Source organism: Lepisma saccharinum, chromosome 28, assembly GCF_977018435.1.
Source record: "Lepisma saccharinum chromosome 28, izLepSacc3.1, whole genome shotgun sequence".
In the NCBI taxonomy this organism is placed as follows: Eukaryota; Metazoa; Arthropoda; class Insecta; order Zygentoma; family Lepismatidae; genus Lepisma; species Lepisma saccharinum.
In genome coordinates, this window is record NC_139256.1 from 30,223,632 (window position 1) to 30,243,248 (window position 19,617).

A 19,617-nucleotide genomic window follows, 5' to 3' on the forward strand; every position below is an offset into this window, starting at 1 on the left:
GATTATGCTTCAAACAATTTTATTCAGATTGATCCATTTGTAAACAACAACTAACACTTCATAATTAATTTTGAACAGGTAAAGCGTCATAAATGTAGACTTTTCCGGATTTGTTATGTGATCTGTAAAATAGAAACTTTTGTTAACTTTGCCTATTTTCACAAAATCAACTAATTAACATTAGTACGAATTTGACACACGTAGGTTAACTTTTTCATTATATGTATATACTAGATCCAACGCACTAACATTATCCTAGCAATAATTTCACAAATTTTCTGACAGTTACGAAGTGAAGGAAAAAAATATTGTACATGAAGATCAACCATTATGTGATGGTAGGGTAACTTACTCGCCCACGTCATACGAGATATTATGAAGCCATTACTTTGTACAACATATAGTATATACATAGTTAACATCCATATCAAAATGGAAGCTCCTTTTACTTAAAATAGTGACTTTTGCTTTCGATTGTTACTTTATGATTACAGGTATGGCCGGTCCTCTCATTTTCCCTTCATATCTCTTTCGTTCCCTGAAGCCAATTGGCAGCGCCACTGCAGTCACGTAAGGCTGATGAGGTCCAAGAAGCCATCGAGGCAACGTCAGTTGTTTTCGCGTTTTGCAAACGTGCTATCATTTTTGACTATGGATTATTTACAGAGCAAGCCGAAGATTTGTGTGTGCATGTAGATATTAAGTGTGAGTGTCAACCAGAAGAATAACAACATTTGATACTAGCAGAAAGAGGGCCAATTCTTTGCAGGGGCCATAAAATAGTCTCCCTACACTCTGTCCCATATATTTCTGGAGCAGGCGAACGAAAACAAGTCTCTGCGCAAGTAGTGACGCGATACGACTCCACCAATGAACACGTGAGAGGAACAGGATTGCGTGGAGGGGTGGAAGCGACTGAAGTTACCAGCTTTCCAGCAGCGTGTACTCCTTCCCTCTGCCCACTCGATCGCTCCCTTCTTTCTTCTCTGCCGCTATGCGCTGCCTTGCTCCAGAGATAACTGAGACAGAGTATAGGTCGCTGAAATCTCCCCTACAGTTTAATGAAATCAATAATGCGGATTAAAAATATACTATTTTATCTCTCTGTGTATATACAAGGTGTCTCACCTAACTCTGCGACTCCAAAAATTTTCGAAATGAAACAAAATGTGGAAAATCGAGTTGGCCAGGAATGTACCCATGTCAGGGGCTTACAGAATGGGAGGGTATGGATAATCCAGAAAATTAAAAAAACAACTTTCAACTCAAATTACATTTTTTAATGAAACATGTATGTGTTTCTAGCGAACTGAAAACTAGAGGTACAAATCGTGAGAACAGAATTGGTTTCGCTCTCTGAAACAAAATTACAAGTGGCCTATAACTCAAATAAACGTCATGTTTATAACGTACATCCAGCACAGAAAACGCACTCATAAAATCATGAGTAACGTCTTATCTGATGAACACTTCAGCAGATGTTCAAAGTGACCACCAGTTGCATTAATACACTTGTGGAGACGGTGAACAAGCGAGCGTTGCACAGATTGTAGTGTTTCTCCAAATATTGCCACGAACGCCGCAGTAATACGCTGTTTCATATTCTCTAGTGTCTCTGGGACTGCCTGATAGACTCTATCTTTCACTGCGCCCCAGAGAAAGTAGTGTAAAGGGCTTCAAGTCGGGGGACCGAGCTGGCCATCCCACAGAACCAGCCGTCCTATCCACCAATTTGGAAACTTTGCATCCACAACTTCACTGGAAACACGTGCAAAGTGTGCGGCGCACCCATCACGCTGGAACCAAAATGCCACGTGCTTAATGAGAAGGGATAGCGTGTCTTGAAGAAATGATGCGTATCGCTGTCCGTTTAATGTTCCCTGATAAAAATAGGGAGCTACAATGCGGTTGTCAATGATACCGCACTAAACATTAACACTCCACTGTCGTTGATGAGTAACCTCGCGAAGCCAGTGGCGATTTTGCACGGACCAGTAGTGCATGTTCCTCAAATTCACATTACCGTGATTTGTAAACGAAGCTTCATCCGTATACAAAATATTACTTAGGAATGCATTATTATCTTGCAACTGTTGAAGTGCAAAACGACAGAATGCAATGCGGGCTTGAAAGTCATTCCCGTACAGTTCCTGGTGGAGTGACATATGATACGGATGAAACTTATGCCTTTGCAAAATTGTCCACACACTACTGCGGCTTATTCCAGAACCGCGTTCAATCTGTTGTACACTCACCTGCGGATTGTGAGCTACAGCAGCCAGAACAGCGATTTCGTTTCCGTTGTTAGTTGATGTGTTTGTACGTTGACGCTTTCTGGGAGCCCAGCTTCCTATTCCAACGAGACTTGTGCAGTTGTTGGCAATGGTACATACGAGGTGAAGGGCACCGTTGATCTGGGTAGCGTCACAGATAAATATATATATATCTGTAGTAGCGTTCAGCGTACAATGTCACAGCTGTGGTTGCATTTCTGTGACATTCGCCGTAAATTAAAATGTCTACTTTTCTTTCATTACTGAAGACCGGCATATCTACGTACTAGACGAAATAAGAGAACACAGTGGTAACAACAAAACAGGGTTCCAAATATCAATACGGCAAGTAATAGCTGAGAATAGAAACCGTCAAATGCGTTAGAGTACGTACGATTTCCTTGTTTGACACTTACAGCAATACAACACACCTGGTCGGGAGACACCACTAAACTGAGACGTGACCCGTGATGTATTGTTTTCTTTAACCCCCGCAGGGAGGAATGGCGTGACAAACGGTGTCCACGCTGCCAACCTTTAAATGTTTCATTATCTCTGCAGATATTTGGTATAGGAAGGTGAGACCAAATATGTTATCCATAATTTTACCTCTACTTTTCATTTCGCCAGAAAAATAATGCACGTTCCATTAAAAAAATTAACTTCGTTGGATAGAATAATTTCTGAATTTTCTGTATTGTGAATATCCCTTCATTTTCTGAGCCCCTGACGTGGGTATATTTCCATGCAAGTAGATTTTCCATATTCTGTTTCGTGTCGCAAATATTTCAGGTCGCAAAGTTAGATGAGACACCCTGTATACATATACATAATATTGAAGTTTGTGCATATCTTTCCACAGTATGATCAGCTCACAATAACATGCAATCTTAAAACTAAAACTGACCGCATTAACAGAACACTGAACTTAGATTTCTATTTGTTAAAAAATGCAATCACATGATTTGGTATGAAAATTGATATTACCTTTATTCTTGTTTTGGTTTTTCCTGTAAAAAAGAAAAAACAGAATGAAAATATTATAACTATATATATTTTTCGTTAACAGACAAAAATGGACATATGTAGGTGCATTTTGAGTTAAGACGCTAACTGAAGAAATAAAAGTTAGCTCTCACATCGCGCGTTAGCGAATAAGTATAATCTGTCCTACCAGGGCATATTTCATCACGAGATTTTCATACGATCAATCACGCACATCCATTTTTACCTCTCATGAAACATTGAGATACATAGATGCTTGCACATGTTTGGAATACAAATACAAGAATTACTCCAAATACGAAGAATCCGTAAGTAGGTGTGAATCCACAACCTTCTTCACAGACACACATTCGGGTTAAATATTACTCGGTCAAAACATCTCCTGTGTATTACAACCGAAAGACTTTTTCGTGCCAGTGAAGTTCAGAAGAGGTTGCTGCTCATAGAACGTTGCGCTCTGTCAAGATCAGAAAACATATGCACTCAATTCGGCAAACAACGGTTAAATGCTCTGGATGTACTCACATTAGCGACGAAGGTACAAGGATAAACATGTATTAAAATGTGATGCTTTCAACTTTCTTCAAACATGTAAAGAAATATTTAACTCCAGGAAGTGATAAATGTGTTTTTACATTTTATGATAGAAAACTATAGTCGAGCTTCAAGTACTGGATTATCCTACATAGCAAAGTTGTGATGATTGTAACAATATTCAATAGTTAAATGATTTAAATCCTGTTAAATGACATAATAAATCATTTAGATATTTACGCCTTTGTTTTATTGTTTTATGTGAGATGGTGATTACGTTGGCAGTATACAAATATACATATCTTAATTTAACACTTCAACACCGTGTGTTATAAGCTGTAAAGTAATAGTAGTAATAAAGTAGAAGGAGGAGGAGGAACTTACGGCACTAATAAACTATTTGAAAAGAGAGAAAAATTCTTGAAAAGTACTTACCATTCCACTCTTGGTACTAACACATTCCAGCAACTCAAGAGCTGGACCGCAATCAACAGCTAAAGTTATTTTTAGAAATAAAAAATTGGATTTATAATTGATGTAAATTAACATTTTTTTGTTACAAAGACATAGCTACTATTATGTGTGACTAGTGGGCATTGGCAAATTTAGCTTGAGAACTTTAGGACATATGCCCCTCCCCTAAGTATTAAAAAAAATATCGGCAGCATTATAGTACAACGAACAAAAATATTCAATAAATCCTTTCCCAGACCCAGGTAGTAAAATAATAAGACAATGTTTAGCACAACACTTAACATCGGAAAAGAAATTTGAGGCTTGTTTGTTACAAGACAACAGCATTAGATATTACCCAGGTTTGTGACAGTTTCGCCTGACGAATGAATATATTTTTTGTACTCATTGTTAATACAAATTGACAAAAAATACTTCTATTTAAAAGAAGATCCACTCCCTAATAGTTTATCTGACCACAAATGTTTCTAATATGTTGTGAACTTCGTACATCGCGTAAGCAGTTCGAAGAACTTCGTTTGAGCCTGTGCAATGCAAAATCGCAACTGGAAGCTGATGTTGGTACAGATTGAGAACTTTCATATCATGTCGATGTGCTTCGTGCCACCTGTGGTGCATATATTGAACATTTATAGGAGAGGAATATATATTTGAATTCTTATTTAGAGCAGTTAAGACCAGTAACGCACAGGTAATACATAATGTAACGCAAAGAACATTGTGAAACATCCTTTATATAAGCCTTGAATTTTTTAAAATAAAAAGAGTGTATAATCTAATCTCACATATTCTTTAAAAAGAAAAACTAACAAACATCAATATGTTAAAATGTGCAAGCTAACAATGATCGTCACATAACCCTCATATTTATTTGTGCAATGAATAACTTGCAATCATATTTTACAATTGGAATCAAGGTTGTTTCTATAATTAGTTTAATTAGTACAATTAGCGTAATGCCAAGACTCAGGGGCATTGTGTACATTCAATCACTGCAAGCAATGCTTACAAATAAGAAATTGTATTATACGGAGCGATATTTAACGCATTCAAATGTACAGTATATCAGTGTTGCTAGCGTGTTTTGTGCCACGTATTCAGAAACATCAACATATTCAAAGTGCAACACCAGAGTAAGTAATAAGACTTTAACTTGCATATCCAATTTAATTATGCGAGGGCTATTCGGAAAGTGAGTTCCACCAGACTTTTATTCACAGGACTTTTTACTGAGGAAAGCATACGCAGTACGTACTTTCCCACATGAATTCCGTCAACAATGAGCACTTAACGTACCCCTGCACTTGCTGCACTTATTTGGAAAGTCTTTTAGTATAAAGCTTAGTGTCCTGTGAACGAGGAAGGTGATACGTTCACACAGAAAAAACTGATTTGTTTGAAGTAAAAACCACGTTTGGTTAAACTTTTAGGTAACCATACATAAAAAACAATTGATATTCTTTACAAATATTGATCATTTTTACCAAATTATTTGGTAACAACTGCACACGATTACAAAAAGAATTAGGTTCAACTGTACAATCGTTTCTCGCCTATTAAAACAAACATTTGGTCACCAGAAAGTATTTTTGTTATTCTTATTCAAGATAAACATTTTCTCTGTGCATAATTGGCTACTGTAACGTAGTCCAGACAGCTCCATTTTAAACTTCTGAGAAGTGGAACTCATTGAATGCAAAATCAGTGCTGTAAGGAGTGTGGTTCTACGTTTCCAACTGAACCACTCAAGAAGGGCTGCTGTTGTTGCCGCTGTGAGAAATGAGCTCACTTGGCCTCTTCTTCAACTGGAGCTTTCTATTTTGTCACTTGTTACTAACATTCCCTAGAAGATATATTAAGCTCAAAAGATCTCGCGAACTCTACATGGTATGCTTATGTGCTGTAACAGTAAAGAAAACGAAATATTAAGCTTCAACACCATTTAACTTACGTTTGAATAGTTCCTTGCATTCTTTAATGGCAGCTTTAAACTGTTCCCTTTTGCCTTGCTTTTCAGCAACACCGCCACCAAGATTATCGAATGCTTCTTCATCACATTCTCCATCTTTAAACTGAAAGAAAAGATCAAACAGATATGAAATAAGCTGTGCCAATTCACTGATTGATTTTTACACGTACATATTGCCACACCTTGGTATTCAAAGGGATGTGGATTCAATTTTATATGAAGCAATACTGCACACTGATTGACATTATACTTTAAACTGTAAATGCAGTTCCGATTAACCAAACTCCACAAAACGTATTTTCATATTCTAAGATTTGCAACTCTATTTACATTCATAGTCAATGAAAACATTTAGCAACAACAGGAAGAAAGTGGGCACTAAAAATAACAAATAAGCATTAAAAGAGAAAAATGGTAAATTTGACATAAAAGAGGAGGTGGGTGCGTAGTGAGGGATAGGCTAAGGGTCTGAAGCCTTAGGGCACCAACACTATTTTTACAAAAAATACAAGATAAAAATTTACAGTTATCTTTTTCAAACAGAGTTGAATAATTTCAAATTGCAACTTTTTCTACAAACACAGACACAGAGGAGAAGAACTAGTGGGAGAGGCAGACAAAGATAGAGAGACACAGAAATAGAGAAAGAATAGTAGAAAGAAATACGAAAAAATGAATTAAGTGAATAGAAAGATAGAAAACTTAAAACAGAGGAAATATTTCTTACACCCATGAAAAATTCTCTGGGTACGCTACTTTGCCTGTGTATGCTAATTTCTGTAATTACACGTGTAGTTTCAACCGTGACCTATTACTTTTCAATACCTGGCTATCACTCTATGTTGAAAATGTTGGAGAGTCTTATGGTAAAATCCTTGGAGTTGTTTATTAGAGGTGGTTTTGTTGTCTTTTAAATACAAATAAATATACATTAAAAGTAAACACTTAAACGCACATGTTCCTTAAATTAAGAATATAAGAGACCAAAAGATCATAATTTACATTTACTACGGTAAAGTTATCTGTTAACTATAAAATGTATACTATAAAAGTTAAACAACATGAAACTCAGTGCTTGAAGGGCCAGATCTAGAATAATAAAAAGAAAATACATACGACTCCAGCAACTTCCATCATACACTTGCTGAAACACTGTAAGAGAGAACAAACAACATTTGATGTTACATAACAATATTGTATATTATTATTTATGATGTTATTTATATTTTATCATACGTAAGCTACAAGCTCTAAGAAACGTGATGTGAAGATTGAAATGAAAACTGAAGTTCTAAGCTTTTATACTAGGAAATATTTCCATGTCCTGAATTAGGTATGGAAGTAGTACTTGGGTCGTTCGCAAATAAATTGGATTGGCAACACTGCATTGTTGTAAAAAACATGTCAAGCAAACTTTGTTTTGCTTAACGGTCGGACATAGTTCTATATTCCACCACAAGATGGATCTGCTAGCGCCACTACCAGAGAATTGCTGACTCATAACGTGAACGGAAGTTAGTGAATACGTGGACAAGCTACGAAATGGAAGGTGATTCTCGTGGTCAGAGGTGGTCTACGTGGTTCCTGTTTAAAGAGGGTGTTTCGGCATCCGAAATTTATCGCCGATTTGTGGCCGTTTGTGGTGGGTCAGCGCCTTCACGGAGTACAGTGTTTCAGTGGGTTCAAAATTTCAAAAGGGGAAACGAAAGTGTGGACAAAGGTGTCAGCAGTGGTCGCCCAAGGTCAACGCGTACCCCAGCAGCAATCCAAAGTGTTTCCAACTTGAATATGGGAGATCGACGTGTAACAATTGAACAAGTGCAACGTGAAACTGGTTTTGGGCGAGCGACTCTGCATGCAATCATTCATGAGGATCTGCAAATGAGGAAAATTTGTGCTCAGTGGGTGCCTCGCGATCTGACGGATCAGCAGAAACAACAGCGAGTGGACATGTGCAGAGAATTGTTGCGTCGTTACAACCAAGACAGAGATTTTTTTTTCGAAAGACTGATGACTGGCGACGAATCTTGGTTCCTCTTCGAAACTCCAGAGGACAAAAGGCAATCCATGGAATGGAAATACACTGTAAGTCCACGCTCCAAAAAGCCTCGACCGACTCTCACTCCCAAGATGCAAATGGGTACAGTTTTCTGGGGTGAAGATGGAATTTTGCTGGTAGACTGGCTTTCCACTACCCAAACTGTAAACAGCGACAGCTACTGTGAAACTCTACGAAAGCTGCGACGCAGAATTCTGCAGAGGCGGCAAGGAAAATGGGCTCTCGGGGTGATTCTTCAGCATGACAATGGGAAGCCGCATACGAGCCACGAAACACAGGTGGCATTGGCAACAATGGGATTTACGATGCTCCCACATCCTGCGTATTCACCGGATTTAGCCCCCTCGGATTATGCAATGTTCGACAAAATGAAGGACGCATTGCGTGGTCGACACTTTAAATCTAATGAAGAACTCCAGACCGCTGTCCGTGAGTGGTGCAACTCTACTCCAAGAGAGTGGTTCTCTGCAGCCATCAGGAAACTTCCCGATAAATGGGAGCGGTGCATTCAGTTAGGGGGAGATTACTGGTAATGTACATCTTTGTATTGCAGGTAAAATACAACAAATGTGGATTATGTAAAGCTTGTCCAATTCATTTCTGAACGCCCTTAATACATTTTTAACACGTGTTCGCTTTAATTGTTAAAATGAAAGAATTATGCACATATAATTGACTCAATTTTTATGCAAATCGTTTTGGTATTTATTTTGCATTTGTTATGAATCAATGATGTTGACGATATGTTTGAAGCCCTTGTACAAACTTGCTTGCAGAGAGTTTACAATCTTAATGTATCAAACTCTTAAGTCATTTTATGTTGTTTTTTAAGGATGTTTTTTTAAAAAATTGTATATTATGTCTGTTTATTGTGCTGTGTTTTTCTATTTCATTTTCATGTAGAAAGTGATTTAAGTAGGCTTTCATAGCTGTTTTCTTGCTCAATGAATATAATGAATAAAACTAACGTGTAATGTATTATATAAATATCTTACCTTCATCTTTTCAGACGCGGGCTCCTTCTTTTCATGGTAATTCTTGATATCATCTGTAAAGAAAATGTGTAAAAAAACTTACAATGTACTGTCACAAGCAATTACGTTATGCATCGACGTTTAAGGAAAGAACTTATTTATACCGAAGATACAAAGGCAATACTCAACATAGGAGTAGTGGTGTCATTTCGTGCTTATCGAATTCTTTGGAGTTTTTTGTTTTCTGATTGGAAAATTATGTTAACATTTTTGAAAGGATGTTAATTTCCGAGCATATTCTACATATTTAGACATGTAACACTAAGTCATGTTTATTTATTTGGGACAGTCTTTCATTTTAATTCCTGTCCGACCTTCTTAAATTAGTTAAGAGGTGAAGATATTATTTCTTTTAATTAGCAAACGCTTTCTACTTTTGATTATATATCTTATCTTTTTGGAATCTCAGATCGTCTTACCAAAACTCACTTCTCCAAGCTCATTTTGGTCTTTACATTTGGGATATCCTTCCTTGAAAAACTTCTTCATCTGAAAGAAGAGAAGAGAAAAATATAATTCTCGTCTTCGCAATACCAAGGGCTTTGATTATTTACGTAATTGACAAATGGCGAATTTCATGTTAGATATTTTTACATCAACTGCGGTATTTACTGTAAAAGCAAGGATTTAGAATTCAATTCAATCTAGTGTCTGTCTATTGAAAGGAGAAGTCGCTATCCTTGCCTTCAACTGACGTTTTTGCTGAAAGTGACGTGTTGATGATTGAAAACTTCTACCTCTGTCGCTGGAAGTCTAGTCGATGATGGTGGTCCTTAGAAGGGCTGAATGGCTGATGAGGTACCATAGGCGTGGCTTCTGGTGACTGTTCTGCCAGGCGCCCGGGTGCAGATGTTTTGGACTTCATGGTTCGGATGGTGCTGCAGTTTCGCCAAGAATCCTTGAGATAACATACGCTATAGTCTCAGTTAATCTTCTTGTATTTGCTGATAGGTAAAGTACCGGTATGTCCGCTGATAATTTTGGCTGCCTTGTTCTGCTGGACCTGAACCTTCTTCATATTTGACTGTGCGGTGACAACAGGGCCGGCCTAATCATTGGAGTCAGGTCTCCCTGCTTCTTGTTGCCTTAACTCTGCAGGTTCTTCACGTGTTGTCTGAAGGTATGACCGTGCTCTAAGGTCAGACCCAAGTACAGGGTAATTCAAAATGAATGGTACGTACAAAAAGAAACCATACGTGTGACTGCTGTAAAGAATGTAATTCATAATTATCGATAGAACATGAAAGGTCAAATCATCAAGTGACTTGGTACACAAACTACACTACACTTTTCTACGGACATTCATCGACGAGAATTTATCTGTTGTACATAGTAAAAACGGTTATCGATGAATATATGGGACATATATACCGCACACTTCAATATGTATGTTACTGTTGCTTCTAGCTATAGTACGTGAATACCCCTTACTTTTTCGATATTCCATTATTTTATTCAGTTTTTCGTGTCTCCTGAAAACTTTTATAATTTGGAGCTGTCTGGTTCTTGAACCGGGTTCTCCAATTGCACGGGTGCGGTCGTCCCATAATTTAGTAATTTACTATCCTCAAGTTGCTTGGAAGATATCGTTGGTCTCCAGACGAATCCTTGTAACCCTGGCTCCTGTGTTATATACGAGGGAGTTCTTCTATTTTGAGTTAGTTGTTGATATATATGCTTTACAGTTAAAATATTAAGATAAAGAAATATGAATAAGAAATTTGATACAGCTTAAAGATGTAATATAGAAGAAAAATACAGATAATAAACATAATGGAAAATAAAATATAATAGGCTATATGAGAGATAAAATGATATCAAGTAATATAACATATAATTTGATAGTTAAGGAGATTCGAGTTGGTTTGAGTTGATGTTTTAAGTCCACTTTATGCACAGTAAGGCCAATCGGGACTGGACCTACAGTTTAAAGTGGGATCGAACCACTTGTGCCTCCACTGGGTATCGAACCCGGGACCCCTCGATTACAAGGCAATGACGCTACCACTGCGCCATGGGGGAGGCTTAAGGAGATTCGAGTTCGTAGACTTGCGTGGTCCGTAGACCAATTGCAAGGGTAACAAAAAAATAGATCTATGTTGAGGTTGGGATTTCACATGTTCCGCAACCTTCTTTTCCTTGTTTCTGGTCCGAGGATTAATGATGCTCACGGTGGTTGACTGCACGCACTTTCACTTTCAAACACTTGGGGGAAGTCCTGCCGTACACTTAGTCTAATTGAGTCCTTTGTGTCCCATCAAGTTAGTTCACTTTTGACTGCACGTATTTCACTCTCAGCCACTTAGGGGAAGAGCTGTCATCCACTAATCTGCCGAGTCCTTTATGTCCCACCATAGAGGACAATATTTTATTTCTCCGTATCCGAATATGGACCACTTTCGTATTCCCAGATTACGCTGTTGGACGTAAAAAAAAATCCATGCGTCTTTGATACAGCGATTAAGAAAGGTATCTCTTACACTAAGTTCACTAAATACTTCATGTCCCACCATCCCATGGGACTATATCCTTTAAGAATGGGCTAACAGAAATATTCAGCTATGATTCTAACGAGGAAACATTCCCTACATCCGAAATGAAGTATCCTTGTTTTCTAGAGATAGACTGAGTTCATTAAGTCCTTCAAGTCCCGTCCCACGGAATGGTGTTACTCAGGGAATGAGTTCACTTAAATATTTGACACTGATAACTTCGTGATTCTCAAAGTAATAAGGTTCTATTGGAGATGCAGTTCTCCACGTCCGAATATGGACTACTTTCGTTTCATTTCATACAGAGATGGACAAATAATTCTTCAGGTCCCTCTGGGGGAAGTCTTAACATATACTAAGTTCAGTGAATCCTACACGTCCCACCAACTGATGAGGCTGTGTTCTCTAAGCGTAAGCTAACTCATATGTTTAACACTAGTACACTGAGTTCACTAGATCCCTTGATTGTTGCCACCCAGTAGTGCTCGGTTCTTCAGGTAAATAGCAATATTAAGCGTTACTAAAGTAGAGGAGCATAGGGCATTCACCGGACGACCTTGTCCAAGGTCATTTGATACCATAGCCTGTTTGGGCTAAACTTAAGCTATATTTTCATATCTTCTGATGGATTTAGCTAATTCATAGGTGTAGCAAATTGTCTAATCATGCTACGAATTTTAAAACCCTCGTATTATGATGATTAACATTTTTGAATATCTAGCTTGGGAATATTCTATTCTCAGGGTCTCTAGTTGATTCGTTCACCGGACAAATCCGTTTGATACCATACCTACCATGCTTCTACAACAGCAATCATAGAAATTAATATATAAAATAGCCATTAACATGGACCATATTGAAAGTTATGAATTACAATCTTTTCCTCCCAATCGTCGTACATTTGCTAATCTCAATGAACCCAATCGTGAAATTGAATTGACGTGTATGTGGGTGACAGTTTTGTACATCCTCACAGGGCTGACTTCTATATTAAATTTCAAGTAGTAAAAAATGAAAATAATGAAGCATTTCCCCCAAGTGCAAACATAAAAGTAGTAGATAATTTTGTACCACACTTGTTCTCTCAAGTAGAAATTAGAAAACATGGTACTCTGATAAAGTAGACTATCCTGGTATTACTTCCACTGCCATAGGAACACTTAAATTTTCCAAAGTAGATGCAACATATTACCAGGCAGGGGGATTTGAATCAGTAACCAAAATTCTGACAAAAACCACACAGTGCTGTTCCCCATGCGTCCGCTGCCAGGTTTCTTCTCAGACTACAAGGACATCATATGGAAAGGCGGTGTGAGAATTACTTTTCGTAGGGCATCCAATGATAATAATGCTCTTACGCGTTATAGTACTTTGAATTCTGATGGTACAACACTTCCCAACACCCTACCTGAAGCAGCCAAGTGTATTATCAAGACCATGGATTGGAGCTAAGAATACCAGTATTAGAATACGAAACTAATTATGCTCTCAAATACAAAGCAAATATTCTGAATAATCCACAAGTTCCTTTTGGATTTTACACTTACCAGTGTGTCCAAAAACCAGCGTCTGGAGGACATTACGAATTTGATGCTAATAATCAATTCAGTTGTATACAGTATGATATGCCAGATTTTGTAATTGTACTGTTCCAGACTGGGAGAGAAAACTCCCAAGAAAAGGATCCAGCAAATTTGATAATTGCAAGATTAAAAATATTTATCTTAAAAATGGACGTAATGAGATTTTCCCTCATGAAAATTATAATCTGGACATAGCACAAGATGACTAACTCAAATTATATGAGGCTTACACTCCTTACAAAAGAGTAACTGAAGGAAACATAGATGTATACTATATTCCCAGTGAATTCAAAGCACACAGGCCAATATTTGTCATCAACACGTCAAAAATAAAAGAAGTGGTAGTTAATGATAGAACAAATATGAAAATTGTATGTGAATTCCATGAGCCTCTGCCTGACAACGCTTTATGTAGTGTTGTTCTTATTGCAGAGAAGACTTTTGTTTATGATGTGAAGAATGAGTGAGTCACAGAACAATTTTCATTTCTATTACTAGACCACAATATTACTGTCTGATCTGAATTTTTAACTCAGTTCTAACAATACTACAGGATACATTAAAAATAATATTTAATTTTCTTAATACTAAATAGTCAAAGTACATAAAAAATGTATAAGCAAAGCAAAGTGTCTCAAAAATAACTATTAACCAAGTAGTCAGTAGTTTTCATATCTAAAAAACTACTTTGGCACCATTCTCAAACAAGACTAACCACCTTGCAATAGAGTTGTTTCAAGCATAAGTTAAATACACTCACAAATAATCAACAGTGGGGGTCACGTGACACTGGGAGTAGAATATTCCCAAGCTAGATATTCAAGAATGTTAATCATCATAATACGAGGGTTTTAGAATTCGTAGCATGATTAGACAATTTGCTACACCTATGAATTAGCTAAATCCATCAGAAGATATGAAAATATGGCTTAATTTTAGCCCAAATAGGCTATGGTATCAAATGACCTTGGACAAGGTCGTCCGGTGAATGCCCTACTCCTCTACTTACTGAGCTTCCAGAAGTTGGTTAGTTGTAGTTCTCCAGATCTATTGGTCTTGCAGAAGTTATATAAAATTTTCTTCTGTTGATTGAAGAAGGTTCATAGAACCTGGGGAGGCCGAAGACCTTCTTGACAACACCTTTAATCTAAACTCTATCAAAGGCACACTCTACTTCGAGAAACACTCCCATTGAGGCTCTCCTCCTGCTCTGGTATAACGTGTGTTGGCTGCGGAAACCAAACTCATGATCTGGAAGCAGTTGGTTCCCGTCACTTGTTCTTACAGTCTCCTGGGGAGCACTCTCTCCAGGACCTTGCTAATGTGGGAGAGCAGGCTAATTGAAGACCCCGGTGCAAGAACCAGACAGTTCCAAATTATAAAAGTTTTCAGGAGACACGAAAAACTGAATAAAAGAATGAAATGTCGAAGAAGTAAGGGGTATTCACGTGCAATAGCTAGAAGCAACAGTAACATACATATTGAAGTGTGCGGTCTCGATAGCAACTGCTGCACGCCGCCGAGTGGCCTAACACTGAACTATCGCCCCTGCAAGAACCAGACTGATCCAGGAGCTGTCTGCGATGATGCGCCGGCAGAAACACTCCAGGCAACTCCTTTTCCATTCCTATTACGCAACAAATCTGTGGAGCTGTCTGATTCTTGCACCAGCAGATAGAGCATTTTTTCATGATAGATTACAGCAAAAGAACAAGTTTGACGAAAAAGTGGAGCTATCTGGTTCGTGCACCGGGATCTTCAATTGACCTATGGCTCTTCTTATGACGTGGATTCTTCCCCTGCGTTCGGACGGAGCAGAGCTTCGGCCTTCCACTGCTTGAGAAAGTATATTATCAATAAGATTATAAAGCTAATTAAATCAAGAATGTCACGAACTCTACAATGAATTCATCCATTTCCGTTTCCTTTTGTTGTTTTTACTAAGGAATTTTACGTAGCAGTTTATATTTTACATATTTGAGCTAATGTGCAGCTCTTCCATTCCAAGCAGCATCAACCGCTGTTTCTTTTCTTTCTTCTATAGGCGCCATCTATTATTCCTTTAGTAACTATTGAAAAAATTATTGAAGGTAGTATTCGAATAGTTATCGACAATTCTAAATGTTTAATGTGTAGTTATTTTAATGAAAATAGATACCAAGTGTTCTCGCCGTGTGTCCCCATGCAACCATACACAATTCATCTAGGGAGGTTATTTCAGTCGTTCACCGCCAGCGTGTCGGCCGTTCGGCGGACTCTTCATGCAACAGGTCCCGGCAAATTGCGTTCAGGAAGTCCGTAACAGAAACCGCTTGTTTTCTAATGTTTCCACTTTTCACAATTACAGTTACAATTACAATTGAAATAAGCACGTACCTTGTCGCAAGGATGCTGGAAAAGGTGTCCTCCCAAATACAAATATTTCTGGCACCTTATTTCTGACAGAAGATCTTAGATTAGACATCTCTACTTTATCCTCAGTTGACAGAAAGGGAAGACAGCATCCCGGCGCATAAAGCAAACCGAAAGCGTAAAATGATATTTAAAAGTAATAATAATGATGATCACTAACCTCCTGTGTTATAAGAGATGTTGAAAATGACTTCCTTCAACAGCAATACAACACGTTTCTTAGGTTCAAGAGATCCTGTCTATCGTAATTCCCTGACCACTTTTCTGCAAGAATTCGTTTTCACGTAATTATCGTACATAAAAACTCTATGTTCAAGACTATATTTGTTTAACGACATAAGTAATGAATGAATAACAATTAACACACAATAAAGCACTGGCCACGAGTAAGCACATTACAATAACACAATATAAGCAACACGCGTACTGATAAATGAACAGAAGTGAACATGAAAGTACACTGACGTCTGGTAGCCGACAGTGTTGCTAACCATTTTTCGGCAATGTCCCTACAGACGTAGTCAAAATGTCCCTACAACTGACCAAATGTCCCTACGCCAAGTAAAGTGACTAAAAAAAAAAACACCTCATGAGCATGCAAACAGAAGATAAAATATACACATTTACTTACCAAATCTTTCTGCTCGGTGCTTCCACAATTAATGAAGGAGCGAATTTACAATACAGGACCTCTCCCCGATTTTTTGTAATATTTCGCATACTCACTAATTGAGGCCTCCTAATCACGAATTTGAAGTTAAAATTTGGGGGGTCACGTGTAGAAATTGCAAAATAAGTGACATTGAGTGGTCCGCGATCGGCACGATTGCTTATTATTTACCGGAAGATTTTGTGTTTCCAATACTTAAAAAACGAAATATACATTCCTGATATTACTACGACCCCAAATTTTAACTATGTTTGCCTATCCTAACCTAACCTAACCGTACCTGAATGGTTCGTGGGGCTATCCGTCAATGGTTTGTTGGGCTACCCGTGCATGTTTTTTTCGAGCCCAAATTTTAACTATGTTTCCCTAACCTAACTTAACCTAAACTTACCGAGAATGGTCAGTGGGGCTATTCCTGAATGGTTTTGCGGTAATTGTGATTACGAACCGATAAAAAATATTATTTTCGTAGCACTTTAACGGCAAACGTTCATCATCGAAGACTCTATTTTCGTATCCTGCAATTTTATGATTGATGTACTGTTGCCAAATTTACCTGTAATCAAATCAGTTCTTCTACATCGTGATTGTCGCTGTCACATGTAAGCACGTTCTTTGGGCAATATACTGAAATCCATAAGTTTATTAATTAGCCCACAGCCATCCTCCTGCACACTCCACCTAACAATCTGTACAACATTAACAACTTGTTTACTGTTCTCTTCCGCCATTCTTACACGATCCAGGCTCTCCAAGTATGAAATCAACAGTGTGGCAACGCTGTAGACAGCGTAACTAATTTTAATTTGTTCATATCAACAAATATGGCTACCATACTTGTATACGGAGAATCATTGCGAGAATTGAAAAGCTTATTTTACAACTTCTACACGTTAATGAACATTTTTTCCCCCTCACCCCAACATGTTAACTTGAGATAAATAATCACGAATAATTATTTCGTGAGTATAAGACGTAGCATAGAAATTACAGAAGGGTCCGGTATTGTAAATTCTTGCCTTAATGAATAATAGGGGTGTGCTGGACAGAATTTTTTGGGTCGGGACGGGATAGGGACGGTAATTTTTTTAAATCCCGACATTCGGGACTGAAAAATTTGCAATTTCCCGACCAAGTCGGAAAATTTTCGGGACGGGAAATGTTCGAAATTTCCCGAAGCACTGGAAATCTCGAATTTTACAAGTCATTTTCACTTTAAGTGATTGTTTTTGCATTTCTAGAATAAAAACTTACAATTTTCGATAAGTTCCAGAAACTTACAAGGCAGAAAACGTCGAGAATTAACGACTTTTTAAAGTAAAGGATCCCGCACACCCCTAATGAATAACGTTGAGTCGTTTACTGTTGATTATGTTATTTGAAGTCATACATGTTGCTGCTGTGAAGAGATAGATGTTGGTTGGTGATATATGCTGTATTTCCTGCAGTCTTTAACAATTTTGGTCCCATTTTATTTCCCTTTATTGTTTTTGTATCACTTAACATTGAAAATGTTCTTTCCGTTTCCGCGCGAAAATATTCTTTCAGTTTCCGCGTTAGAATGCGGCAATGTTAGCACTATTTTCGCGAGAGTGGAAATGTTTCAAAAAGGAACTTGCCTTGATAGTTTTTGGTAACCGATAACATGTTCCAAAATTCTGATGGAGATTTGTTAGTTAGTTCTTTTTTCTCCTCCTCGCTAAAGTATCCAGATAAACTAATTCATAAAATCTCATTTACCAAGATTGGAAAAAGTACCTACGTTTTCCCTCATTTGGCAAATCTGTCCCTACGTTCCTACGCGGGCGAAATTTAGTGAAAAGTCCCTATGCGTAGGGACATGTCCCTACGGTTGGCATCACTGCCGACACGTTCAGTATGAAGCGCCCTCTTGCGGCTGACAACTCACCCAACCCCCGATAAGCTGCCGGCGCTGTCGCGACAACTGAGGATAAAGTAGCGATGACTAATCTAAGATTAGATGTCAGAAATAAGGTGCCAGAAATATTTGTAATTGCGAGGACACCTTTTCCAGCATCCTTGCGACAAGGTACGAGCTTATTTCAATTGTAATTGTAACTGTAATTGTGAAAAGTGGAAACATTAGAAAACAAGCGGTTTCTGTTACGGACTTCCTGTAATGCAATCTGCCGGGACCTGTTGCATGAAGAGTCCGCCGAACGGCCGACACGCTGGCGGTGAACGACTGAAATAACCTCCCTGTACAAGTTTACCCGCTTGGACATTCCACACTGCTACATCAACCTGCTAGACTATTTCCTCCACAACTGCCATTTCTAAACACAGTACAAAGATGCTGTCTCTACACCCAGACCAGCTATACCCTGTCCCAACTATCTCTGGGACAGGCGAACGCAAACATGTCTCTGCGCAAGTAGTGACGCGGGACTACTCTACCAATGAACTCGTGAGAGCGAACGGGATTCTGTGGAATGGGGGAAAGCGACTGCAATTACAAACACTCCCAGCAGCGTGTACTGCTTCGCCCTGCCCACTCGACCCCCTCCCCCCCACACACACTCTAGCGCTTTTCGGCCTTGCTACAGAGATACCAGCGACAGAATATACAGCCCGAGTGCTCCAAGGTTCAGCGGTGTACCAATGCTTGTTACACTAAAGATTTTCCAATCGTGTTTGGTTGTTTTTCTGCCACCTCTGCAGACAAATCAAGTCTATGGTTTCAGTAAGGCCTATTATTACTACAAGAGAAAGATTGCGGTGTGAAGTTCATGGAACTTTAACTAGTGAACAAAAACAGACACTTCAAACCGAGACAATGAAATAACTTACAGGACTATCTTCCTCGCCGGAATGGACTGCTGCAAACAGCAGTGTGGTCAAAAAGAGTGCAAAGTTGACGTAAGAGTTCATGTTGCTTCAAAAGGTAGTAATCTGTGACTGATGGTAACAGCTCGAGAGGATAGCTATTTAATACCACCCGTTATATACCTACCCAGAGAGGAAAATCAACCTAAGAGTTATTACACGTGTAATCAGATAAAATGCTGACTCACAAAGGACCTGCGTGCAAAAGTGTACAAGGTCATGAGATGAATGTATAGATGAATTCCACGAATATTAATGTATAGTT

At 38.3% G+C, this 19,617-nt stretch overlaps 1 protein-coding gene across 1 annotated transcript; it reads right to left on the reverse strand.

Annotated features, from left to right (window-relative positions):
- Positions 1–2: 2 nt before the first annotated feature.
- LOC145981101 (uncharacterized) lies at positions 3–19,456 on the reverse strand. The gene is made up of 8 exons (XM_083114239.1): positions 19,317–19,456; positions 9,768–9,837; positions 9,310–9,362; positions 7,372–7,407; positions 6,238–6,358; positions 4,248–4,306; positions 3,261–3,283; positions 3–122 (listed from the first exon to the last, which is right to left on the reverse strand). Exons 1-7 carry the CDS (start codon positions 19,395–19,397, stop codon positions 3,263–3,265), a joined length of 441 nt encoding a protein of 146 aa, XP_082970365.1. The 5' UTR covers positions 19,398–19,456; the 3' UTR covers positions 3–122; positions 3,261–3,262.
- Between the last annotated feature and the right edge of the window lie 161 nt (positions 19,457–19,617).